This window comes from Acinonyx jubatus, chromosome D2, assembly GCF_027475565.1.
Source record: "Acinonyx jubatus isolate Ajub_Pintada_27869175 chromosome D2, VMU_Ajub_asm_v1.0, whole genome shotgun sequence".
NCBI lineage: Eukaryota > Metazoa > Chordata > Mammalia > Carnivora > Felidae > Acinonyx > Acinonyx jubatus.
The window spans coordinates 59,963,638-59,991,434 of NC_069393.1; the positions used below are offsets into that span (position 1 = coordinate 59,963,638).

The 27,797-nt window shown below is 43.8% G+C and overlaps 2 protein-coding genes across 2 annotated transcripts in view; one reads left to right on the plus strand and one right to left on the minus strand.

The window, feature by feature from the left end:
• Window positions 1-13,198, minus strand: part of NT5C2 (5'-nucleotidase, cytosolic II) — a 146,684-nt gene extending 133,486 nt beyond the window's left edge. Inside the window, exon 1 of the mRNA XM_053207778.1 lies at window positions 13,057-13,198. The gene's annotated coding sequence lies outside the window, so the exon portion shown is untranslated. The remainder of the gene's footprint in view (window positions 1-13,056) is intronic.
• INA (internexin neuronal intermediate filament protein alpha) lies at window positions 13,115-26,510 on the plus strand. The gene is made up of 3 exons (XM_027062978.2): window positions 13,115-14,176; window positions 22,630-22,754; window positions 24,458-26,510. The coding sequence occupies exons 1-3, from the start codon at window positions 13,115-13,117 to the stop codon at window positions 24,768-24,770; spliced, it is 1,500 nt and encodes a 499-aa protein (XP_026918779.1). The 3' UTR covers window positions 24,771-26,510.
• Window positions 26,511-27,797: the final 1,287 nt, after the last annotated feature.

Sequence of the window (27,797 nt, forward strand, 5' to 3'; positions counted from 1 at the left end):
GCTACAGTAATAGTCAAACCCCAGTATCTAGGGTGTAACCCATAGAAGTTTATTTCCTACTCACAAAATGTCCTCTTTAAGTCCAGAGACTTCCCAGAGCAGCACCATTCCAAACAATGATTCAGGGATCCAGTCTGCTGTTGTGGGTTCTGCCAACTCAACTCATACCTTCCAGGAAGAGAAAGTATAGAGAACATGTATCACTTCTTCTCATAACCCTTCAGCCAGAATTAGACACATGCCCTACCCTAACTACAAGAGAGGTTGGGAAATGTAGTGGGAAGAAAGTGGACATGAGATATTTATGTGCTGTTTATGAGCACTACATTCTATGTCATAGTCCCAGAACTAGGAATATACTGATCCCCATAATCCAGTCTTTTTTATTACAGTTTATGGGAAGTGGAGCCCACTTCATGGATTTGCTAACCCCTGTGTTCTATCTTACTGTTACTGTGGACTTGGCAAGAGAACTGAAAACAGATTTTCAGTCTTGAGAGAAACAACCCCATTCAGAAACCGTAAGTAGGCAGCTTGAAATAAGATGAGGATATTTCAAGCAACTCCAAACTACATATCACCATATGGTAATTATTTGTATAATTTTAACACTATGTGCAGAAGTATCTGTATAGTACACATCAACTCAGAATATACACCTCTGCTCCATGACTTGTGAAGTCACAGAAGTAGATGCAGGCCATAGAATGTGCAATGGACAGCCTCATAGTAGAGCATAGCAGAGCTGACATAGAAGGATGAAGTCAATGACTCCCTGGGCACCTGCCTGCTATGCTCCCAAACTCCTCCTGAGAGAAGCAGGCCTTTACCATTAAAACCCATATTCAAGGAATGCCTGGATGGCTCAGTCAGGTAAGTGTCCGGCTTGAGCTCAGATCATGATTTCATGGTTCATGGGTTTGAGCCCCATGTCAGGCTCTGCATTGACAGTGCAGAGCCTGCTTGGGATTCTCTCTCCTCTCTCTCTGCCCCTCCCCTGCTTGCACAGACATGTGCACATGCTCTCTCCTTCTCTCAAAATAGATTAAGTAAACTTAAAAAAAACTCAAGGGGCGCCTGGGTGGCTCAGTCAGTTAAGCATCCGACTTCAGCTCAGGTCATGATCTCATAGCTTATGAGTTTGAGCCCCACATCAGGCTCTGTGCTGATAGCTCAGAGCCTGGAGCCTGCTTTGCATTCTGTATCTCTCTCTCTCTCTCTCTCTCTCTCTCTCTCTCTCTCTGTGCCCCTCCTGAACTCATGCTCTGTTCTGTTTCTCTCTCTCTCTCTCTCTCTCTCTCAAAAATAAACATTAAAAAAAACATTCAATAGCTTGTGACTTATCACCCTGGCCATAACTATCAGAGAAGGGAAAGATGCTTGACTCAAGGGCAGCTAATTTGTAGGTGGGCAAGTGGCTTATGAGGTGGTATGAGATGATTGGAGATTAACCAGGCCAAATCAGAAAATAGAGATTTTTGAAAACAGTTTATCAGTTGATAGTAGGCACAGGAAGGGAAGGGCACAGAAAAAAGACAGCATGTCATTAAACTAGTAGAAATCTGGAGTCAACAAAAGCCTGAATGTTGCTTCTCAAAGAGTAAGAAGTAGGTGGTTGGTAGTGCCAGTCCATACAGAAGCTGTGGAAACAGAATATCACTGAGTTGGCAAAGTAGCTGAGTGTCAGAAAATAGCAAATTCCTGACACTAAGGGGGCAATGAGATATTTTGGTCCCTAGAGTTGTGCTGATCAGATTCCAAACTGTATTTAAGTCCACAATAAGCCCAGCCATATGGCTATTCCTAAACTTCTAGCCTTTTTGCTGAGATTTCTGTCTTCCTTAATTCTCCAAGGTTGCTTACAATAACCCCTCATTACTTCTGATGGCCTGAGTGAATCTGTCCTTTGCAACCATAAACTCTATTAGGCCATAAAAAGAAATTAAATTTTTTTTAAGTTTATTTATTTATTTATTTTGAGAGAGAGAGAGAGAGAGAGAGAGAGAGAGAGAGAGAGAGAGAGAACGAACATGAGCAGGGGAGCAGAGAGAGAAGGGAGAGAGGATATCAAGCAGGTTCTGCCCTGTCAGCATAGAACCTGACTTGGGGCTTGATCTAATGACCATGAGATCATGACCTAAGCTGAAATCAAGAGTCAGATACTTAACTGACTGAGCCACCCAGCAGCCCCAGAAATGAGGTTCTTTTTAAAAAACATTTTATTTATTTATTTTGAGAGAGAGAGAGAGAGAGAGAGAGAGAGAGAGAGAGAGAGAGAGACCGAGCAGGGGAGAGCAGAAAGAGAGGGAAAGAGAGAGAATCCCAAGCAGGCTCCACACTGCCAACACAGAGACCAAAACAGGGCTCACACTCACAAACTGAGATCATGACCTGAACTGAAGTCAAGAATCGGACACTCAATCAACTGAGCCACCCAGGCACCCCCAGAAATAAAGTTCTAATACATGCATGCTACAACATGGTTGAATCTTGAAGACACTATCTTGAATAAAATAATTCAGACACAAAATAAATATTGTATCATTCCACTTACATGAGGTATCTAGAATAGTCAAAATCAAAGAGAAAGAATGTAGTATAGGAGTTACCAAGGGCTGGGGTCTGGGCAAATTGGAGAGTTATTACTTAATGGTTAGAAAATTTCTATTTGGAATGATGAAAAAGTTTTAGAAATAGTGGCCAGTATCTAGTGGTGATGCTTATACAACATTATGAATGTACTTAACACCACTGAAATGTACATTTTAAAATCACCAAAATAGTAAAATTCAGGGTGCCTGGATGGCTCAGTCAGTTAAGTGTCCAACTTCAGCTCAGATCATGATCTCATGGCTCATGATTTCGAGTCCTGCATCAGCTGTGTGCTGACAGCTCAGAGCCTGGAGCCTGCTTCAGATTTTGTTTCCCTCTCTCTCTGCCCCTCCCCCACTCGTGCTCTGTCTCTCAAAAACAGATAAACATAAAAAAAAATTTTTTTTTAAATGGGGCGCCTGGGTGGCTCAGTTGGTTAAGTGTCTGACTTCGGCTCAGGTCATGATCTCACTGTTCATGAGTTTGAGCCCTGCATCAGGCTCTATGCTGACAGCTCAGAGCCTGAAGCCTGCTTTGGATTCTGTGTCTCCCTCTCTCTCTCTGTCCTTTTCCCACTCATACTGTCTCTCTCTGCCTCTCAAAAAATGAATGCTAAAAAAATTTTTTAATAAAAAAATTTAAAAAAGAAATAGTAAAATTCATGTTATGTATATTTTACCACACACACAAAAAGACTCCATTAGGGATGCAGTATGATGGAAAAACCACCAGCTTGGAGTCAAAGAAACTGGGTTCAAGACTCAGCTCTGCCATTTTCTACCTGTATCACTTGAGGCAAGTTACCCAACTTCTCAGTATATTCATTTGAAAAGCAGAGATAATAGAACCCTAAGTTTGTTGTGAGGAACAATGAAGAAAAATATATTAAATAATTACATAAATATCTTCTGAAAATGGCCTAGTTACTCTTGCTATGCGTATTTGGAAGAGAGGACAACAGGTCTCTGTATTCTCATCTTAGGAAAGTGTGAGGCTTCTCCTTTATGTGCTCAGGGCACACTGGTGTGAACAATGTGAAGCTCACCACATCTGCTTTCAGAGTGCAGACTTCACCGAATTGCCCTCTTCTCCACATCATTCTTCCCTTCCCTCCCTAGCCCCTTTTGGGTCTCCAATGCTCTGCTGTTCTCTCTTCCTCTAGTCCCTGTGGAGACCAGCCCTTAGGAGGGATTATTTTTCTCATTCAGACTGATGTCCCTTTGTTCCCCCTCCCAGAGTATATCTGTATTTAGGCTGTATCTCTTTGCAGGGAGGGAAAAGCTTGATACACTTAAGTTTGCTGAGTTGAACTGAAGGATTTTTTAGGCATCAGCAGACATGTAGGTACAGGTAATGCTGGAGGAAAGAAAGCCCTCCAAGACTTTTGTATCTCTCACAACCAGGATGTTAATAATCCTGAAATATTTGCTGACTGGGATCCTTTCTCTGGGCATCAGCAAAAGGTAGGGGGTGGATGAAATGGTTTTGTCAAATTGGATTCCATTCTGACATCCTACAAAATCTAGTAAGTAGGCACGCACACCAGACAGGCTAGAAGCTGTCCAAGGTCCTGAAGTATAACTAAGCAGGCAAGTCTCCCTGTTTCTCTTAATTGTAAAGCCCTGTCAACTCTGGTTCGGCTTATACTCTGGTTCAGCAGGGGAGGGGCAGAGAGAGAGGGAGACACAGAATCCAAAGCAGGCTCCAGGCTCTGAGCTGTCAGCGCAGAACCCGATGCAACCCAACAAGGGGCTCAAACCCATGACCTGCGAGATCATGACCTGAGCCAAAGTTGAACGCTCAACTGAATGAGTCACTCAGGCACTCCCAGCCTACAATCAGATTTAGAAGAGGTAGATGAACAGATAATTTTGGAAAGGGGAAAGACAGAGAGAGAGAGACAGAGAGAGAGAGAGAGAGAGAGAGAGAATTACCCAAGTACACAGAACCTTCTGGATAGGCTTAAGCACACAGAGATTGCTAAGTCCAAAACATAGATTTTTTTTCCAGAAACTCGTTTTGATTTTATTTTTATTTTTCTAAATATTTATTTATTTTTGAAAGAGAGAGAGTGCACAAGTGGGAGAAGGACAGAGAGAGAGAGGTAGACAGATTATATGAAGCAGGCTCCATGCTGACAGCAGAAAGCCCAATGTGGGGCTCAAACTCACAAACCACGAGATCATGAGCCAAAGTTGGATGCTTAACCGACTGAACCACCCAGGGGCCCCTGATTTTATTTTTAAATAATAATGGTTACCCAGATACTCCAAACGCCTTAAGCAAAAATATGGAACAAGTGCAAGAAAAAAAAACTGTGTGTCAAACAATGCAATGCAAAACCATGTAAACACAAATTTGTAAGCAGAACTATAACCACATAGATTGATGTGTCATCACCATTGAGCCATACCAATGGACATATAGTTCTTTATTTTTATCTTCTATGTAGATAAAAATAGTTTAATTTTTATGAACAGAAGACAAATGGGAGTATGACTTAGCCTGATGTCAGGTTATTTCATGTGTCTTTGCTAAAAACATCTCCCCCTCTCCAGAAAGTCTGGGGCATGATCCTCCTTATCTGTTTTAATTATGTGTTCATGCAAGCATTTTTTTGTGGAGGCTAAAGATACTTAGCTGAAAAAATAACTAGTCTAAAACCAGACACAGAGAGGGATCGGGCTTCCCTCTGAGTTCTTAGCACATATGGTCTGCAGTCAGATACATACTGCCTTATGGTAGTCCCTAGATTAGGACCTCACATTAGCCATAACTCTCCAACTAAGTGCAAGCTCCTTAGGAGTAGTGACCATGTCTCATGTCTTCTCCTGCACAGACACAAACAGCACCAAACATGCAGCTGGGCACACAGTAGGCATTCAATAAATGTTGGTTGATGGCTTAAGGCAAAGCAGAGATGGAAGCTGGATTTCATTCAGGTGATGTATTTTATTTCTCTTTCTTTTTACAAAATTAGGGGGAGGGGGCGCCTGGGTGGCTCTGTCAGTTGAGTGTCCGACTTCAGCTCAGGTCATGGTCTCACGGTTCATGAGTTTGAGCCCTGCGTCAGGCTCTGTGCTGACAGCTCAGAGCCTGGAGCCTGCTTCAGATTCTGTGTATGTCTCTCTCTCTGCTCCTCCCCTGCTCACACTGTTTCTCTCTCAAAAATAAATAAAAAATTTTTTAAAAGTTTTAAAAAGTGTGTTAAAAAAGGGTGTTTTTAATGTTTTTTTTAAATTTATTCTTGAGACACAGAGAGAGAGAGACAGAGCATGAGTGAGGGAGGGGTGGAGTGACAGAGTGACAGAGAATCCGAAGCAGGCTCCAGGCTCTGAGCTGTCAGCACAGAGCCCAAAGCGGGGCTCAAACTCACAAGCCATGAGATCATGACCTGAGCCGAAGTCGGACACCCAACCGACTGAGCCACCAGGTGCCCCAAAACTTAGGGTGTTTTTAATAGGGAAAAACTAAAAACAATATAAAAGTCCAACAAGAAACTGATTAAATAAATTATGGCACATCCATGCACTACACTGAATTGTAAATAGAAGTAAATAGATATACATAGCTGCTATTGGAAAATAGCCACAGTGAATGTCATAAAAAAAAAGCTGCAGAACAGTATACAAAATGTATATGATTGTATATTTATAAAAAATTTAATCTGAGAATAGTGACACTTCATATCACTTCTATATTCATTGTTGTAATTCTAGCAGCCGGCATACAGTCAAGATTCAGTAAATATTTGTTAAATGATTAGGATAACACCAAGGATTCAGAGTAGCACTTACAGTACTCCCAACAGAGTGTGAATTCTGACCTTTTTCTGTTACTCCAGAACAAGCAGGATTTTCCTATTGTTAGGCATAAAGGAAGGAGGATAAAACTTTAGATGAAGTTGGGAAAGCATTAGATAGAAGTTCATTGTTTCAATCCTAGATTTGGGTGACACTTTCTTTTTTGCTTATTTTATCTACCTATCCATGTATATATTAACCAATTTTCCTAACTTTTTATTTTGAAATTTTTCAAACTGAGTGAAAAGTTGCAAGACTAATACAATAAATACCTGTATTCACCAACTATTAACTCTTTGCCACATTTGTTTTATCTCCCATTTGTGTGTGTGTGTGTGTGTGTGTGTGTGTGTGTGTTTGCTAAACCATTTGAGAGTAAGTTATATAAATCATGACACTGCAACCCAAAATACTTCAGCATGTATCTCCAAAGAACATTTGCCTATTTATATATTTTTTTTCCAAAGAACTATTTCTTACTTTGAAATAGTTTAAGACTCACAAGAAGTTGCAAAAATAGTACAGAAAGTTCCCAGGTACCATTTACCCAGCTTGCTCTCCATGATAACATCTTACATAACCATAGTACATTATCAAAACCAGGAAAATGACATTGACACAGCAAATTAATTCAACTACAGATCCTATTTGGATTTTACTAGGTTTCTCAGTTTCTCTCATTCTATGATTTTTTCACATGTATAGATTTGAGTAACAGAACTGTCCCATCAACACACACACACAAAAACCCTTCATATTAACATTTTTTAGTCACATCCTCCCCAAACCCAAACCCATCAACCACTAATTTGTTCTCCATCACTATAATTTTGTCACTTTGAGAATGTTACACAAATGGAGTCACATATTATGTAACATTTTAGATCCGCATAATACCCTTGTGATTCATCCAAATTGTTGAGGATTATTCATCAATAGTTGATTCTTTTTATTTTTAAAATTGATTCTTAAACTTTTTTTAATATTTACTCATTTTTGAGAGAGAGAGAGAGCATGAGCAGGGGATGGGGAGAGAGAGGACATAGGATGCGAAGCAGGCTCTGCTGACAGCAGGGAGCCTGATGCAGGACTCGAACTCACAAACCATAAACCATGAGATCATGACCTGAGCTGAAGTCAGATGCTTAACCGACTGAGCCAGTTAGGTGCCCCAATAGTTGATTCTTTTCAATACTGACTAGTATCATATTGGACGGTTTGTTTATCTACTCACCCGTTAAAGGACATTTGGGTTGTTTTCTGTTTTTGTCTATTACCAAGAAAGCTGCTAGGACCATTCATGTACAGATATTTTTTTGTAGATTTTCATTTTTCTAGGCTAAATACTTAAGAGTGAGATTGCTGGCTCATATGGTAAATGTATGTTTAACTTTGAAGAAATTGCCAAAGTGTTTTCCAGAATGGGTGTACCATTTTACAATTCTACCAGTAACAGATAAGAGATCCAGCTACTTTAAATCCTTGCAAGCAGTTGGTATTGTCAGTATTATGTTTCAGCCACTCTAGTAGGTAGACAGTATATATCATTAGGGTTTTAATTTGCATTTTTCTAATGGCTAGTGACATTGAACATATTTTCATATGCTTATTTGCCATCTGTATATTCCTTTGGTAAAATATCTGTTCAAATCTTTTGCCTATTTTCTAACTGGAATGTTTGTTTTCTTACTGTTGTGTTTAGAGTTCTGTATATATTATGGATACAAATCCTTTGTGGGATGTATGATTTGCACACATTTTCTCCCAGTCTATGGTTTGTCTTTTCTTCTTCTCCTTCTCCTTTCCCTCCCCCTCCTCCTCCTTCTTCTTCTTGTCTTTTCAACTTCTTAACAGGTCTTTTGCAGACAATTTTTTTTAATTTTGATGAAGTCAAATTTATTTATTTTTTTTTATGGGTTGCACCCTTGGTGTCATGCCAAAGACTCTTCCCAAGTGGTTGTACAGGAAAGAATTTTCAACCATTTTTTTCACCTCACATGTGTTTAGTACTGTGATAGATGCTGAGAGAGATTCATAAATATAGAAGGGCTTCCAGTTAAGTTTAGACAAGCACACAAATAATTAACAGCAGAAGATGGTAGGTAATTATAAGTCATGTGAATATTGTAAAGGCTATGGGGAGGAGGAGGAGAGTTTATGGGAGGGGAGGATCACTTTACATTCGAAATACCAGGGGAGGTGGCATTTGAGCCTTAAGGATATCAACAGCTGAAGTAGGGCCAGAGGAGGAAATACCAGGAAGAGAGAGGTACACAAGTGAAGGAACAGAGGTAAGACAGAAAAGTCAACATTAGGGGTGCCTGGGTGGCTCAGTTGGTTAAGTGTCTGACTCTTGATTTCAGCTCAGGTTGTGATCTCACAGTTCGTGAGTTCAAGCCCTGCATCAGGCTCTTCATTGACAGTGTAGAGCCTGCTTGAGATTCTTTCTCTCCCTCTCTCTCTCTGCCCCTCACCTGCTCTCTCTCCAAATAAATAAATAAACAAGAAAGAAAGAAAAGTCAACATTAACAAGTGGGCTGGGGTGGAGAGGCTAGAGGCCACTTTTAGATATACAGTACTTGAAAACCAGCAAGCATTCATGAGGGGCTGTCCAACAGGCAGTTGGAGATGTGAGTTTAAATTTGGAAATTGGACGAGTGCCTTGGTGGCTCAGTTGGTTAAGCCTCTGACTTCTACTCAGGTCATGATCTCACGGTTCATGGGTTCAAGCCCCTCATCGAACTCTGTTGATAGCTCAGAGCCTGGAGCCTGCTTCAGATTCTGTGTCTCCCTCTCTCTCTGCCCTTCCCCTGCTTGCACTCTGTCTCTCTCCCTCAAAAATAAATAAACATTAAAAAAATAAAATGTTTAAAAAGTTGGAAATTGTAAATAAGAATTTGATAACCATCAGCATAGGTCAGGCCTTTTGTTATATGCCCCACAGCAACTTGTACTCTTCCTTCAGAGCACTTGTCACAATTATGACTAATAACTAACTGTGTAATTGGTTGTTTAATCTCTATCTCTCTTGCTAGATTTCCAGTCCCATGGAGTAGAGTCCACATCTGCCCTATTCCTAGCACCTAGTCTAGTGCCTTGCACTCAGGAATATTTGCTGAATGAAGAAGTTGATACTTCTAACAGCCACCATTTATTGAGCATGCACGTGGCAGTCATCGTATACCCACTTTGTGTATATAATCTCATTTAAACCTTGCAGAAGTCTCATGAGAGGCAGGTCAAGGCTTCTCAGAACCTCTTCTCTGGGGTAAGGCCTGAGAATCTGAATTTAAGTTCCCAGGGACTTCTAATGAGCAGTCAGGTTTGGAGACTACTCAGGTAGTCTATATTCAGGTAGTCTTTATCTATATGACAGATAAAGAGGGGTGCCTGGGTGGCTCAGTCGGTTAAGCATCCGACTTTGGCTCAGGTCATGATCTCACGGTTCGTGAGTTTGAGCCCTAGATTGGACTGTCTGCTGTCTGCACGTAGCCTGGTTTGGATCCTGTCTCCCTCTCCTCTCCCTCTACCCCTCCCCCACTTGTGTGCATTCTCTCTTTCTCTCTCTCTCTCTCTCTCTCAAAAATAAACATTAAACAAATTGTACAGATAAAGAAACTAAGTTCAGCAAATGACAGTGATTTATTCAAAGTCCGATGGCTAGAAAGAGCCATGATGCAAAGCTAGATCCCTTAGGGAGAGATTCTACCACAAGCCTCCCTTCCTCTACTAAAAAAGAGTTTATGAGGGAAAAGCAGAAAAGCAAAAACTGGGTCTTTGAAACCAAGGAGAGTAGTGAGCACTGCCAAATGCCACAGAGAGGCCACAGAGGATGTGGCATGAGGGAAAACCTGGGGATGACTAACCAATGTATCCACAGTGCCTGAGTCTGACATTATAGGAAGATGAAGACACAACCTCTACCTAGGGCAGGGCACTCCCTCAAGAAACCTGGCCAGCTGGAAGGAATTGTGGTTTGAGGCTCAGCCAAGAACACTTCTTGGTAATAGAGCTTTGTGCTAAAAATATTAAAGCCAAACATCTGGGCCTGTAGGGTGGTATGCCAAGAAAGGGGAGGTACTAGTCCCATGGGAGAATCTCAGTTTGGAATCTTAAGATAAGCTGTTCAGAAATTACAAAACGCAGTCCACTCTATATTTTCCAGGCCACTACCGTTTTGTTGGATTATTAAGGCCTTTTGCCTTACTTCTGCATTGTGTGTGTTTTACCTTGGGAGTACTGTTTCTTTTGGAGGATGGAAAGAGAAAGAAAAATAAAACTCCAACCAGGACATTGCTGATTTTTAGTTATTCAGTCCCAAATAACATGGTTGAAATGAGATTGGAACTAGAACCCAGAAAGAAGTAAGATCTAATTATCTGTCGCATTTCTACTCAGTGACACTCATGCTGGCCCCCAGTACCACAATCAAGATTGGCTATTTTCTCTTTGCCAAGGAGCAGCCTAAAGGTCTGTGACAGGAAATGACAGTTTCCTGCAATCCCATCACTAGCCCCAATTCATATCCTGTTGATGGCAGATGCGAAGCAATGTCCCCTATTTGAAAGAGGACAATAATGACAAGAACCCCTTATTCGCATACAGCTTACAAAGCACCTTCACATACATCAACTCGATCTTTCACAACCTTGGGGAGGTAGGTGTTGTTATCCCTACAGGCTTGGTAAGTGGCAGAAGCCACAATTCAAATCCATCACCTCTGATTCTTTGAATTACAACCCAGTCTGCTACTTTGTTACTGGTCAAAACTCTTCAGAAGCCCACTTAGCCTTATGCTGGCAGCAGGGAAATTAATGAGACTTCAAGAGCCTCATTGCTCTAAGAAGGAGAATTAGGTAGTGAGGAAAGAATGTATGTTTGCTTGCTAGTGACCTTGTGCAGAGTGCTGCAGCTGAGCCCAAAAATGGGGGTAAAAGCTACCCTGAAGAGTGGCCAGAAAGGAAGTAACCTATGCAAAAGTCCCGGCACAATGGTTAACAGAGAGTAATCACTCAGTTGTGTTAGCTAGCATTCTTCCATCCTTCCCCTCATCAGGCATTTCTGAGCCCAATAAACACAGAATTCAGTGCAGGTCTCAGTCTGCGATGAGGAACCAGGGAGACAGGCTGTGGCAGAGCCTGACCATTTTCCATGACATCAAGCATAAAGCCAAGAACTATGTTTCAAAGTCCCATGGGACTCCCCTTCTCCCTTCCTTTAGTGGTCTGTCTCAGGTAATATTTCCACCCACAAAGTTAAAACTTATCCTAGAATACATTCTTGAGATTCCAAATCAAGAAAGGCCTTCAGTCTGGAATTCTGGAGTTTACTAAAAAGTTCTTCTTACTTCCTCTCCTAAGCCATAACCACATCCTGAGAGATACAATAAGCTAGAAGGTGAGTGCATACTACAGATCCTACACTGACTCCTCCCAGCCTTCATCTCTCCAGATCCCATTCCTTGACTACCCCTCCTCCCATCCCACACCCTGTGCGATAAACGAGGCCAGCCATGTGGCCAGCACCCTTCCCCACTCCTGGAGTTTAATGTTTGCAGAGACCTCTTTTGTCCAAGGAGAGATCCACACAGGAAAGGTCGCGGCTAAACCAGATGAGGATTTACATAGCCTGAAATCTCTAGCACCTACAGGGCTGGATAAGTAAAGTAAATGAATTAAGAAGTTGGGTGTTATTCAATGGAGAGTGGTGGGGACTGTGCTGAATCCATCTCCATCCAGAGATCCGGAGTGGGGATGGGCATACAGGATTCCTCCTAAAAACAAAAAACAAACAAACAAAAAAAAAAACACAAAAAAAAACCCCAACAATTCCGGGTGCAGGCAAGGAGGACAGGGTCAAGGGAAGCGACAGAGCTGTGTGGTCTGCGGGTGGAAAACCCGTTCCTTTATACAAATGTCAGGGGCATTTCAGTTTTGCCCATTGCAGCCATCCCAGCTCTTTGACCTCCACTTCTTTCCACCATCCGCTTCTCGGGCCCGTGTTCTTTATCTATCCGCCCCCCCCTCCCCGCCCTTCTCCGGGGGCGTCACAGGCATTCCGCCCAGCCACCTGCCCTGGGCGCTTCCGCGAGAGCTGCAGAGGAACGGCTGATGAGATGCTCTCTGACGTAGACCCACTCTACCCCTTGGGAACCCCAAGCTGGCTGAGGGAAGGGACAAAGCCTGAGGGAAGGGACAAAGTCCCCACTCTTAACTGGAAAAACAGTGCCTCACCCTCAGGAGCTTCTGGGTAGGGATGGGCTGGCGTACGGGACACCTCCCAGAAAACCCTAACTCCGGGTGGGTTAAAGGGGGCAAGGAGAACAGGGTCAAGGGAAACGACAGAGCCGGGTAGTGTCCGGATGGGAAACCCCAGTCGTTTAGGCACCCCTCCGCTCAAGTCACTTCCAAACCACACAATTCTTGGGGAGGGGCGCTGCGGACAGGGAGCGGCTCCTACGCAAATCGCTTTGTCTCCGCGCCCTGGGTCCCCCGCGCGCGCAGCTGCAGTTGTCACTGCGCTTCCCCGCCCCCGCTCCTGAAGGCCCCCCTTCCCTCTCTCCGCCAGACCCGGAGCAGGAGCTCCGCCCACAACGCACCGCCCCAGCCCCGGCGCCTTAAAACCCGGTGCACACCGCCCAGCCGCGCCCCGTCTGGCGCACCTCTTCTCTGCTCTGGACCTTCAGCCGCAGCCGCTCTCCCGGCCCTGGTCCCAGCACCATGAGCTTCGGCTCGGAGCACTACCTGTGCGCCTCCTCCTACCGCAAGGTGTTTGGAGATGGCTCTCGCCTATCCTCGCGCCTCTCCAGCGCCGGTGGCGCGGGTAGCTTCCGCTCCCAGTCGCTGTCCCGCTGCAATGTCGCCTCCTCGGCCGCCTGCTCCTCGGCCTCGTCGCTCGGCCTGGGCCTAGCCTACCGCCGGGCCCCGGCATCCGACGGGCTGGACCTGAGTCAGGCGGCGGCGCGCACCAATGAGTACAAGATTATCCGCACCAACGAGAAGGAGCAGCTGCAGGGCCTCAACGACCGCTTCGCTGTGTTCATCGAGAAGGTGCACCAGCTGGAGACGCAGAACCGCGCGCTCGAAGCCGAACTGGCTGCGCTGCGACAGCGCCACGCCGAGCCGTCGCGCGTCGGCGAGCTCTTCCAGCGCGAGCTGCGCGACCTGCGCGCGCAGCTGGAGGAGGCGAGCTCGGCGCGCGCGCAGGCCCTGCTGGAGCGCGACGGTCTGGCGGAGGAGGTGCAGCGGCTTCGGGCGCGCTGCGAGGAAGAGAGCCGAGGGCGCGAAGGCGCCGAGCGCGCCCTGAAGGCGCAGCAGCGCGACGTGGACGGCGCCACGCTGGCCCGCCTGGACCTGGAGAAGAAGGTGGAGTCGCTGCTGGACGAGCTGGCCTTCGTGCGCCAGGTGCACGACGAGGAGGTGGCCGAGCTGCTGGCCACGCTGCAGGCGTCGTCGCAGGCCGCGGCCGAGGTGGACGTGGCTGTGGCCAAACCAGACCTGAGTTCGGCGTTGAGGGAGATCCGTGCCCAGTATGAGTCCCTGGCTGCCAAGAACCTCCAGTCAGCTGAGGAGTGGTACAAGTCCAAGTTTGCCAACCTGAACGAGCAGGCAGCGCGCAGCACCGAGGCCATCCGGGCAAGCCGTGAGGAGATTCACGAGTACCGGCGCCAGCTGCAGGCCCGCACCATCGAGATTGAGGGGCTGCGTGGGGCCAATGAGTCCCTGGAGAGGCAGATCCTGGAGCTGGAGGAGCGGCACAGTGCAGAGGTGGCTAGCTACCAGGTAAGAGCTGGAACGCTGCAAAGGGAGGGGGCGCCCTGTCCTCTCCCCCACCTACCTGCGCTTTCCCACACAACTGGAGCTCTAGGAACCGAGAGGAGGGGAGGGAAGGGAAGAGGAAGAGCTCCAACTGGAGGCAAACAAAGAGCCCTGGAGTCTATACCATTAATTCTAGAGTCCTGGCCACCCTCTGTCCCTGCCCGTCACGTCCCTGTCAGAGACCTTTTAGAAAAATCCCTTAAGTTTAAGTTTTTCAGAGTCCAAAAATCTAATTCATGCCTCCCTGTCCGCAAGTGGACATAAACACCCTGGCTATCTGAAGAACAGTCCCCCACCAAAAGTAGGAGTGAAACCAATGCAGGTGGGTTACAGCCTCTCATGGTTGACAGTGCTGTCTCAGCTGTCTGACTTGTTTGGTTGACTTTGAAAGGGATTGATATTTATGGATTATGGTCTGCCCTAGAGAGAATGCTGGACTGAACTGGGAAGGGTTCTATCCCATTTTCTTTACTTTTGCCTTCAAAAGAGTCTAGAGATTGGGAGCCAAGGAGCTGGGTGATTGGGCTAGTCACAACTGCTCTGCTCTGCCCCCTGTTCCCCTTCCCCCCACCACACACACGCGCACACACACGCGCGCACACACAGTTTCCTTGTGGACCTACGGATATTTCTGCTAAAGAAAGCTTTAAACCGCTTAGCAAATGGGAATGGTCAGGGGCGCTGTCCTCGGTGCTGATCTAGAGTTCTTTCCATCTCAGAAATGATGTCTCTCTCGTCTCTTGTCCCAGTTATGACTCTCTAGGCAATTAAGTGCTTTGGGCTTTTTTTTTCCCATCTGCAACACCATCACATCAGTCCTAGCTACCTGCAATCAAAGGTCACCTCGTGGACAGCATCAATTTTCACTGTCATGGATGGCTTAGCACTTAACAAAAAACACTTAATGTGCTCAGCAGCAGTGAGGTCTCACTTGAAAATTCACATCTCCTTAATAATTTTCCAACCTAAATGCATGTGGTAAATCACAGAGATGGATGGTCCTATCTTTGTTATAGGCCACTTATTTTTTCCATCTTTGCGTGTCCTCTAAGCTCCTGTGAAGGTATTGACTGGATCTTTCTTCCTTTTTGTCTCCAAACAAAGGCGACTGCATCTTCGGTTCTACTATATAGGACATTCTGGGCTTATAACCACAGAGGGTACAGAGGCAAGGGAAAGAAAGGAATCTAAATAGTGTGATTCAATTTCAAGGTACAATAAAAGCTCCATTGGGTAGAATGGTAATAATTCAGAAATTTTCAATAATTCATTCTAGCAAAGATTGAAGCTTACATTTGATGAAATTAACAGGGTTTGGGAACATTAATAAAATAGAACCAAGAAAGGAGTGAAATCTTGAAAGTACTATGTTAGTCTACAGCTAAAGAATTATTATCGGTGTGCAAGTATATGTTGTCCATTATAAACTACCCCCGTTACTTGCTTGGACCATTTGTTTTGGTTCATTTGGAATTATAGCACAAATCAAGTAAATACTTCTGTTCTGCTTCAAAAGCTGTAACTTGAATGTTTCAGTATATGGCCTAGCCCCTGCATGGCCTGAATTAATTACATTTAGTTAATTGAGACTTCATGTGTTCTTCTAGAAGCGTCAAAAGATGAGGTAGGTGGTCTTCTGAAGGGCTAGCCCAGTATTTCTACAAAAAGAATAATTTATCTACAACTGCAACTGTCATCTAAATTGGGCTTTGCCATGCCCTCTGTTTGGTATAGCCCTACATTCTAAGAGGTAGTGACAGTACTGTCTGACTTGTTTTGTTTGCTTTAAAAGGCTTTCAGTGTTAGACAATAGTAGGGTCATCCAGATACAGTCTACAGGAAACAAGCAAACTAACAAAACAACAGAAACTGCGGCATCTGCAGCTCTGCAGTGCTGCCCCCATCAGCTTGAGCCATCAAAGCCTCAGTGGACCTGCTGGTGGAGTGGAAGAGGAGATGAGACAACGGAAAGCTATTTCCTACCCCTTGGGACTTCAGGCTGAAGTCCTGTGAGGGGCTCACATCCTCACCTGCTGATCCTGAAGGCCTGAAGTCACAGGGGTGTCCTCTGGCTGTTTTCTCAACAATTCTGGCAGTGCTGACTAAGATGAAAAGCCTCCTTCTCCACAATGAGATTCAGCCATTGTTTTCTTGCCCTCTCACCCCTCCCTACTCCCCTTTCACTGCAGTAATGGGAGGCGGTTCTCTTTCTTCTGCTTCAAAGATGAGTGATAGACCCATTTTCCCTTGCAAGATTGCCACCCTCTTAAGAGGCAGAGGAAAGCCCCATTAAAGTCACATTTTCCATGCCTGGAATGCTGACAGCCTATTCAAGGAGAGAAAGCTTATTACACTTTTGAAAGGGTAAAGAATGATTCAAGGTGACATGGTAAGTACACAATGACATATGAGCGTCCAAATCAGGTGACAGGAGAAATTATGAAGAGCTAGGACCGTTGTCTTCAAAATCCAAATGTAGCCACCCTCCAGCTGAACCCTTTCCCATCTCTGACCCAGGGCGAAGCTGGTTCCTGCACAGCTGCTTCATCACCATTAGAGGCCCTGTTCTGCCAAAGACATCTAAGGATATTTTTTCAGGATACCGGTGGCCTTGGCCCTGTATTATGGTCTTGGAAAGCCAAAGCTTTCCTTGAAAGACCTTGCTGAACAATCAAGCTCACCATTAGTTAATGCTCCCCAGGGAGATGAGCCAAGTCTGCCCTCTTCTCTCCAGTATGAGATTGGAATATAACCTAATGAAATAGCAAGAAGGGGCTGGCCCCTTAGAGATTGGGGTAACAGTGGCTGATAGATAAGTCTATGGCTCAATAGATTTATCTCTGAAATTAGAATTCAAAAGAAACTGCATTTGGTCCTTTTTTTTTTTTTTTTAGTTCTTCCATGTGTATTTGGTTTGGTTTTTGCCCCTCTCTGCCTTACTGTATTGTTGTCACCAGGGCCACCTTGATTGCTCCTTCACAGAAATAAATTTAAACTAGTAGTTCCTAAACCCATTGATCCACCAAGGTCACTTGGGGGCTTAACAAAAAGATTCTCAGGCCTACCCCTACTCCCAACTGGATTCAGTTGTTCACAGGTGGGGTCCAGGAAAATATGCAATTTCAGTAAAAGCGCTGCATTCTATTGTTCCTCAGACTGATTTGGAGGTGTGCTGACCTAAACCGCATTTCAGAATATACACCAGCTCATAATATGCAAGATTTTAAAGTATGGTGGGATGGCGGGGGGGGGGGGGGGGAGAAAGCAAAGACAGGAAGGAGAATAAGGCATATGGGTTGTCCACATATAAAAATCCCCTTTCCCCACCCAGTAATTCTTAATGGGCTCTTTCATTCAAACTGTGCTATGTTCACTACTGCTCACCTTGCTGAGGGCTGCTAAAAGTGATGAAACCCATAGCACTGTTTGTGGTTCCTTTTCTCCCGTGCAGATGCTTGTGTGGCCATTTCTCTTACTCCTGATCTGCATCCTTCCAGGCCTTGGGAAGATGCTCAGCACTTGTCTTAGCTATTACTCCAGGAGAGACCCCAGCTGGAACTGGGAGTGCCTCTCTGCCATTCCCTCAGGCTAAGCCAGCAGCAGCTGCGTGGTTGGGGGAGGGGGCAGACTGCAGCGCTCTGCTCAGATTTCCAGCTGGAGGCCATCTTTGGCAGGGCTTTTGAAGGGCAATGCAAGACAGCGTGGTGTGGGGGAAGAGAGCACAAACAAAGAGACTAGACATTGAAGAGCAATGGTCAGCAGTCAGCCCAGTTCCTTCCGAAAGGAGCCAAGTTGTGCTTTTTGTCTACTCCGATCCATAAAATAAATGTATGAAATGTATAACATAAAAATTCAAGGAAATCTCCTCTATCTAGAACTCAGCTCCCAACAACCTCTTATTCAGCAAACACAGCTCTGAAGCAAACAAACAAAAACAGGACCACATTGGGGCACCTGCATGGCTCAGTCAGTTGAGCATCTGACTCTTGGGGTTTTGGCTCAAGATGGGGTCATGATCTCACAGTTCGAGGGTTTGAGGCCTGCATTGGGCTCCGCGCTGACAGTGTGGAGCCTGCTTGGGATTCTCTCTCTTTCCCTCTCTCTCTGCCCCTCTCCCCCTCTCTTTCCCGCTCTCTCAAAATAAATAAATAAACTTAGAAAAAGAAAAAGGACCTTACTAACCCCCTGATGAGACAAAACATCTAACCTCAAATCACATATTGGTAAGCTGATCCCCTCTGGTGCCCCTCACTTACTCATTCTTACTTTACGTGATTCTAAAGCACTTTGTCATTTGAATTTCAAGCCTGCTGCAAAATAGAGAAGAGGGACCAATGGAGTCAGTCATCATCAAAGACAAGTAGCATTAGTTTCACTTTCAGAACAAAGAAAACCAATAAGTAACAAGCACTAATGCAAACACTGGTCTTTGGGGCCATTTAGGATAGAAATAACCTGATATACCTCAGCTGACCTAGAAGATAAAAGACATCATAGAACTATAGAAAAATAATTGATCATTATCACAACCCATGGTTGCTAAGAAAGGTTGCATTATGTTTATGTCCTAATTAAGAATGGTACAAGTGGGGTGCTTGGCTGGCTTGGTTGGTAGAGAGTGGAGCTCTTTTTATTTATTTATTTATTCATTCATTGATTCATTCATTCATTTATTCATTTATTTATTTTTGGGAGAGTGCAAGAGGGGGACAGAAGATCCCAAGTGGGTCCGTGCTGAAAGGCAAACTGGCAAGATCATCACCTGAGCTCAACTGACTGAGCCACCCAGGTACCCCAGAGTGTGCAGCTCTTGATCTTGGGGTTGTGAGTTTGAGCCCTGCATTGGAGGTAGAGATTACTTTAAAAAATAAAATCTTTAGGGGTTCCCCGGGTGGCTCAGTCGGTTGAGTATCTGACTTCGGCTCAGGTCATGATCTCGCGGTTCATGGGTTCCAGCCCCAAGTTGGGCTCTGTGCTGACAGCTGACAGCCTGCACCTGCTTCAGATTCTGTGTCTCCCTTTCTTTCTTCCCCTCCCCCACTCATGCTCTGTCTCTCCCTGTCTCTCAAAAATGAATAAACGTTAAAAAAATTTTTTTAAATAAATAAATAAAATAAAAACTTTTAAAAAATTGTAGAAGCCACTTTAGAAAGGTCTTTGTTCAAAATTGTTTTTTTTCTTTAATCTGGTGCTTTAAGGAATATGCCTTCAACTATCTAATATTAAAGTTTTATTATATATTGCTTTCCTTAGTGATCCAAGGGGTTGTAGGGAGGACACATGATTAATCTGTCCATTTGATTAAAAAGGGTATAGAGTCACATGGTATGATATTAACAGTAATAAAAATCATTAGCAATTACTGAGCAATTTCTATGTGACAAGTGCTGTTCTAATGCCTGTTATCTAATTTAACAGATAATAGACTCATATAGTAATGTGAGGTCCCTTAAGCTGGAATCCTAACTTGAGGATCTCAGTATATCTCAGGAAAGAATAAACATTATAATATTCCATATGTAGAAATGGAAGTCTTGAAGAAACTAAAATATAGAAAACTGACTGAGGTATGTTGGGTATTTGTGGCAGGGCAAGAAATACAACCCAAATATCCTGATGAAATCCTCCACTTTTCCTCAAATTTCATTTCTCCTGCTACTTCGCATGATGAAAAGCCTCCTCCCCTTTCCCCTTTTCCCCTTTACCATGGTAGTGTTGCCTCTCTTACCCCCAGTGCTTCACTAGCAGACTTGTTTGTAGATTAGTTTAAACTCTGGTAACAGCCATCAAGAAAATTTTTGGTAAAAACCATTTTAAGCCCTTATGATACCTTAACACACTTTGGAATATTCCCATCGCTGTCCGTGTAATATGTATTTTCCCTACTGCTTGTCATTCCCTGCTCTGTACCCCTCAGTTAATTGAGTCTCTCTTTCGCGGTATTCCTGTCAATATTTATAGAACAGGTAGGTGGTATGAATTTTCATTCTTTCTGCAGTCTCCTGATTTGGAAGTCTGCACCCCCTGATGTTATCAGCACTGCCTTCACCACCACTTTATCCTTCCCACACGGGAAGTTATGAGGGCCCCTCACCACTTACTTCTTGAGGCTTCTGATGTTTATTTGCATCACTCATTCACAAAAGTTACTCTAAATTGCTGTGTTCTTTACGTTGACAAAGCTGCAACTGAATTACATGGGTTATTAGCTCACATCTTTTCAGGTCATAGGAAAAGTGCTTGTGTAACACCGTTCATTCATTTAACAATTATTCATTGAGCGTCTCAGTGTGCATTGTGCTAGGATCTGGGCTGCCGGGGGTGAACTAAACAGAAACAGACCCTGTTTCCGTGTAAATTACATTTGATTTGAGTGATTTGCCTTCTAGGGGACATTTAGCAATGTCTAGAGACATTGTTGGTTATCCCCACTGGGAGGGAGGGGGTGTGCTACTAGTGGAGGTCAGGGATGCTGCCAAACACCCTACAATGCACAGGACAACCTCCCACAGCAAAGAATTATCCAGCCCAAAGTGTCAATAGTTCCCAGGTTGAAAAACCATGAGATAAAGGAAGGTGACAGAAAATAAATGAACAAGAAAATTTCAGATAATGATAAGAGCCAAGAGCAGAGTGGCCACTTTCAAGTATGTGCTTTCTTGTAATTTGTCCTCTCACTGGAGTTGCCTTTTTCACATTTGCACAAAGCCCCTGCCCAGGCTAGCTACTGGCCTAGCTTGAGGTAAAATACCGTGCTAGGTCAGTGTGGAAAGGGTACCTCCATTAGACACAAAGGAAGACCTATCTGAGCAGAGGGCGTTTGAACTGAATCTTCGATGACACAGAGTTGGCCACGGAAGACCCACTACAGAGCATTCCAAATAGAGGAAATAGCTAGCCTACAGGGCCTGGGACAGCAATGAACTTAGTAAGTTCATTGGTAAGTTTAAGGAGCAAAAAAGGCCAGGGTAGCTGAAACACTTTGAGCAAGGGGAATAGTATAGACCATGCTGAGGAGTTTGGACTTTATTCTAAAGCTCTTAGAAGGTTTCAAGAAAGTAAGCAACAAAATCTGCTGTGTTTTGAAAGATCCTCTGGGGGCACCTGGGTGGCTTAGTCGGTTAAGCATCCAACTTTGGCTCATGTCATGATCTCATGGTTTGTGAGTTCAAGCCCCGCGTCGGGTTCTGCACTGACAGTGTGGAGCCTGCTTGGGATTCTCTCTGTCCCCCTCTCTCTCTGCCCCTCCCCCACTCACTCTTGCTCATTCTTCAAAATAAACAAAGGAAAAAACTTAAATAAAAATAAATAAATTGTTGGGGCACCTGGGTGGCTCAGTCGGTTAAGACTTTGGCTCAGGTCATGATCTCCCGTCGTGAGTTTGAGCCCTGAGTCGGGCTCTGTGCTGACAGCTCAGAGCCTGGAGATTGCTTCAGATTCTGGGTCTCCCTCTCTCAATCCCCTCCCCCACTTGTGCTCTGTCTCTCTCAAAAGTGAATAAATGTTAAAAAAATTTTTTTGGAATAAATAAATCAGTAAAAAAAAATCTTCTGGCTGCTCAAGAATCAAAACTTTAAAGCTAGTTTTCTTCCGTGCCTGGGTTTGCACCGGAAAGAATTTGGAGCAAAGCTATTACATGAACCTAGTTAGTTTCGTTTTAAATATATAATTTAAATCTGTCATTTGTATTAAAACAATTCCATGGAGTCTTTCTGCTTCCTCCTTATGTATTGTGTAAAATGCTTTCAGTAAGATGATTGAGTAGCAGACTTCCAGGAAACCATCAAAATGAATGGAGACAGAGAAGACTTGCCATCCTCTGTGCTTTTCACAGTTGGAATTTTCTGAGTCTAAGCTTCTAACCTGAGGCTTTGGTTTTGGAAAAGACATGCAACGATGGAGTTATTCAGCAGCAATACAACAAACAAAGGAGGGATGATAAGTAAGTTAGAGAGAGGGGGGTGCCTGGGTGGCTCAGTTGGTTAAGTGTCCGACTTCAGCTAGGGTCATGATCTCATGGCTTGTGAGTTTGAGCCCTGCATCAGCCTCTCCGCTGTCAGCACAGAGCCTGCTTCGGATCCTCTGTCCCCCTTTCTCTTTGACCGTCCCCCACTAGCATTCTTTCTCTCTCTCAAAAATAAATAAACATTTAAAAAAGAGAAAATATCTCTCCGATGTTCAATCAAGAACCATATGCCCTGCAGTAGAAGTGCCCAACCCTGACCATGCACCCAAATCATCCAACCTTTATGAAAAAATGCAGTTCCTGGAACCCCACCCCAGAACAAATGAATCAGAATCCGGGCCGGGGGACAGGCCTAGATTTTTAATGTGGAGTCAGGATTGAGAATCCTTTCTTTGTGTAAATCTTACTGAATTTCAGCTGGCTCAAATATGTTGGATCTATCACTTTTCAGGATAGCATCGGGCAGCTGGAGAATGATCTGAGGAACACCAAGAGTGAGATGGCTCGCCACCTTCGGGAATACCAGGACTTGCTCAATGTCAAAATGGCTCTTGATATTGAGATTGCCGCTTACAGGTATTTCAGAGGGGATGCTCACCCAACCAGGTCCAGTCATCTGGGGCAACACTACCCCAATAAGTGGATAAAGTGGTTTCAGTCTCTCTGATTTCTGATGGGTGAGGGGGGATGAGGAAAGAAAGACATCACTGGCCCTGTGCAGGTGAGCTGACCCCTCTGTCCTTCAACTTGTTTATATCTCAGCTCCACCTTACTAGTCCTGGAGTAGTCTACCTACCTCTGCTAGGATTTAAGGAAATAATGTGAGTATCCAGAGGTTGACATAAAATCCACCAGACTGTGGGACACCTGGGTGGCTCAGTTGGTTAAGCGTCCAACTTCGGCTCAGGTCACGATCTTGTGGTTTATGAGTTCAAGCCCCACGTTGGGATCCTTGCTGATAGCTCGGAGTCTGGAGCCTACTTAGGATTCTGTGTCTCCCTCTCTCTCTGCCCCTCCCCCGCTTGTGCTCTATCTCTGTCTCTCTATCTCTCTCTCTCTCTCAAAAATAAAATAAACATTAAAAAAAGATTAAAAGAAAAAATCCACCAGACTCTAACTTTTAAAAATAAGGTTTATACAATATAGAACATCCTAATATGTGAGGTATCCCCCTGGATTTCTACTCAAACAACGTTTTAGTGAACCTTTAAAAAAAGGTAGTAACAGCAGCTACTCTTTTTGGGATGACTACTATGTGCCAGGCACTATATTAGATACTATATTTAAATTATCTAGTCATATTATTTCCATTTTGCAGATGAGGAAACTTGAACCACAGACTGACGGTGTAACTTATTCTAAGTCATAGTGCTGGTAAATGAAAGAGTTCAGCTTCAACCCAGATCTGAGAGGTTTTTTTTTTTTTTAAGTTTATTTATTTATTTTGAGAGAAACAGAGTGCAAGTGTGGGAGGGGCAGAGAGAGAGAGAGGGAGAGAGAGAGAAAGAATCCCAAGCAGGCTCTGCATGGTCAGCGTGGAGCCCCATGTGGGGCTTGAACCCATGAAGCCGTGAGATCATGACCGGAGCCAAAACCAAGAGTCACATGCTTAACTGACTGAGCCACCCAGGTGCTCTTGAGTTTCTGATTTTAAAGAAAAGGTCATAAAAATTATTAGAGTTATGAGAAACAAAGTATTGGGGCCACACTTATGATGCTGGTTAGGTGAGGCTGAGAAAAAGTCTGGTATCTGAAACAGTTTCATTTACTGGTTTTTGTGTTGTTGGTTCCATTCCCTTTGTACGTTGAAAAAGTACAAATCTCAAGTTCAGGCTGAATTAGGTGGTTCTTTCCTCCTTTGTGGACTTCTCACCTCCTTATCCCTATTGCATTTAAGGTTTTAAATAGTAACATTACTTCTTCTTAGAGCTTTGTAGACTCTTAAATGCCAAAAATGGGTGTGATGAGGCCAAGGAGAATTGTACAGAAATTCCTTTTTGAACATATTTGTGAATAGGATAGGTTTCCCTTTGACAGTGCCTTAAACACAGCTGGTGCTGAAGATGTGAGAGTGTGCATGTGTGCGTGTACCTGTGCGTGTGCTGGATAAACTCCAAGTCTTTGAGCCTTGGCATTCAATATTTATTGGTCTCAATCTCATGAAGAAACTGAAGAGTCTTATGGAATCTTTCTAAAATGAATAGGAGCTGGAGGGTTAAGTTCTTTTCAAAAAAGTTGCAAGTTGACTTCCTAAGAATGTTTCTCTGTTGGATTTACAGGAAACTGCTGGAAGGCGAAGAGACACGTTTTAGCACCAGTGGATTAAGCATTTCAGGGCTAAATCCACCTCCCAATCCGGGTTATCTGCTCCCACCTAGAATCCTCAGTTCTACAACCTCCAAAGTCTTATCCACTGGGCTGTCTCTTAAGAAAGAGGAGGAGGAGGAGGAAGAGGCTTCTAAGGTGGCCTCTAAGAAAACCTCCCAGATAGGAGAAAGTTTTGAAGAAATACTGGAGGAGACGGTCATATCTACTAAGAAAACCGAGAAATTGAATATAGAAGAAAGTACCACTTCAAGCCAAAAAATTTAATTCTGTTGCTTTAATAAGGTTAATGCTTAAGAGGGGATAATATGCATTCGACTTGTTAAAGAGCCTATTCCTGAACCAAAACACCTGTCACCACTATAAAATGTCTTCAAGGCTTCAGTCTCCTATTTAGCATTGAATCCTTACTTTCTCTAATAAGAAAAGCACCCCTTAGGTTGGAGCAAGCTGCAGTCCTAGCACAACCACAGAGGAGTTATCTAAGAATTCCGCTTTCTCACCTAAAGCTCAGGCTTCACAGCATTAGATGATTCAGGTACAGAGGAAGTACAAATCAAGGTGCTAAATCTGTGATCATCGTCATTTGCTGTGAATTGAAATTAAAACCTGTATTTGCTCGCTATACCCAGACATTACCCCGCTATATAGTCTCACTCTAGGTACATAAAACATAAGATCACTGCCAAAGGTAAACCAATGGTCCACATCCAACACCATTCTGACAAAACTGCTTCACAAGTGATAGGTGTTTGTTTAATGGACACTTCCTCCCACCTCTCACAATTCCTTGTATCCTTTCTTCCATTCAGGAAAAAAAACAAAAAAAGAGGCTAGTGTAGTATTCTTCCCCCTTAAACACATTTAGGTTCTTCTCAAAAGAACTTACCCCCTTTAGCTCTCTCTGTTCAATGGGTAAAATTAGATGCATGTTGACCATTTCTGTGATTCGTGGAATGACTTCTCCCTACCCATTTCATGTCCTTCCAATTCTGTAAGGAAAAAAGAAAAAAGAAAAAAAAAGCAGTGATAAGTTTTAAGGGTCACCCCAACAAATACAATAATGAAAGGAGTCCCTAGATTTTAGGCTTTCAGCTTATTCAAATCCATTTAATTAGGGGGAAAAAAAGTACTTTATTCTGAATGTAGCTGTTCACTTTAACTTTAGAAACACACTAATAGTGTCCCAAGCTGTGATTAAGCTGACCTTAGATTTAGTAGTATAAGCTAGAAGAGGTGAGTATTTGTGTGGATGGGAAAAGCCAAGGTCTCATTGCTCTGTGTCAGTTCATTTGTGGTGATCTAGAATTAGCTCTTTCGTACCCTGACCCTTAGAACCCACTTATCCCCTTTTCCACAGTCTAGGTCCTAACAAGGCCTTGCTTTTACTCTCCTATGCCTTTGAAGAACGCTAAGTGTAATTATATTATCCCCAGAAACCATGCTACTGCCCCAAAGTAAAAGAAGTCACCTCTGGTCAATCAACACCACCGGCAAACATGAAAAAGAAATCTTTCTCTTGTCTTAATAAAAGAGTCCTGCCCAACAGTTTTCCCATTGCTGCATGGTTGGTGGGGTCTCCCTTCCCTACTGGAGAGGCAGCGACGCCCAGACTAGAGAAGGGGTACATATGCTCCTACTCACGTGCTAGGAAGTACATTCTGGAGAGTCAGCTTTTCATCTGCCCAACTGTGTAGCAGCCGCATTGCCCAGTCTTCCATGTACATGTGCCAAGTTTGATGTCGGGTTAATTCTCTGTTTGCATTCACTTCCACCAGACCTAAAGAGTTGCCAGGTCTCTGTCACGCATCTCCATTCACAAACAGATAGGGCGTGATGCTTTTACTAAACTTTCTTATCCTAGGACCTGCTGCAATGGTTCAAGGAACTGGAAAGATGCTTTCTCTTCTTCCTTTCCCTCACTCCATCCCTGTCTTTACTCCTCAGACTTCCTGTAAAACATTAGTAAGATAAGAATTAAAAGTCACACGCATCCCACCAACATAACTTGTGTTCTGTGGTTTTTGCTATTTCAGTTGAGAGAAGCACTGTTTTGGTTCAATGAGACAACTGTACCCCCAAATAATTTGGAAATTATTTATGCTTTGTTCCTTGCATCTACATTTAAGGTTGTTTTTCTCCCTGCCCAAGCCTTGGGGCTATATAGTCTGCATGTGTTTCACACTGGCTGAAACACGTAATGCGCTAAATGGACAGTTTATGGCAGGGAGTGGAGGAATCAAATCAAACAAATGATGCAAGACAATAGATTCTGTGCCTGGATATGCGCAGAACGCATATGATAAAAGGTAGTTCAAAACAATAAGAATCTTTTCCTTTTTTGAAAATGAGGTTATACTTCTGCAGATATGTTTAGGTAGAACATAGGCAGCAGTAGAAGTTTCCTCCACTGTAATGATTGCTAACCTTTGATGGATTGCAGACTCCTTGGAGGAAGCTATGGACCCTTTTTCCAGAAAAATACACAAAACTTTGTCCATATCAAGGGGTTTGGGGTTCCTCGTTGGACAGTTTACTTCTGGTATCCAGAAGTCCATGGAGTTGAGATTCCCTAATGCCATGTCACATTCCAGGATGGAGACTGAAATGAGGTGATGTGGGTGCCACCCCCACCGATAGTGGTGGTGAAGCTGGAGCTTGCTGAATCTTGAACAATCTTGTCCTTCTCAGTCCATCTGGCTGAGAGTACTTGCATGCCATGCAAGGATACATCGACGGAACTGCTTGGGAAAAGAGATGTTCATCCTGCACTAACAGTGAGAGCTTTATAGTAATCAAACATCTTTCAGGGCCTATTAGGGATAAAAATAATAGTCTCATCAACACATGGGTTTTCAATATAGATATTGGTTGCCACTTCTAAGGATTCTACGTATTTGGTTAATGGATCTGTCTCTGGAAAACCAGCATCTTTTGATTACAGTTATATAATCTCTAGCTCTAATTTACATCTATTTTCAGTGAGTTGCCACTGGTTGCCGTGAGCTCAGTTATAAAGACATTAAAAGCCTGGAGTTGATAAATTAGTAAATCAGGACCATTACAGTAACAAGGAAACAGGGTTCAGAATCATAAGGCAGGGGGGAGAAGAAGAGGAACCAACTACTAGAACAGGACAACAAAGAGTCTGTGAGACTGTGGGGAAGCCTGCCCACAAAGCGCATTAGCGATAACCAATATGACTTTCAGATTCATTAGACAATGAGATCCCCTGCCTCCTGAGACTAATAACAGCTTTAATTTATTCAGTACCTACTTACTATGTGTCTGACA

Coding starts and splice junctions, on each gene's coding strand:
- INA (XM_027062978.2), top strand. CDS start 13,115: ATGAGCTTCGGCTCGGAGCACTACCTGTGCGCCTCCTCCTACCGCAAG. Junction 14,177..22,629: donor CAGAGGTGGCTAGCTACCAG/GTAAGAGCTGGA, acceptor ATCACTTTTCAG/GATAGCATCGGGCAGCTGGA. Junction 22,755..24,457: donor ATTGAGATTGCCGCTTACAG/GTATTTCAGAGG, acceptor TTGGATTTACAG/GAAACTGCTGGAAGGCGAAG.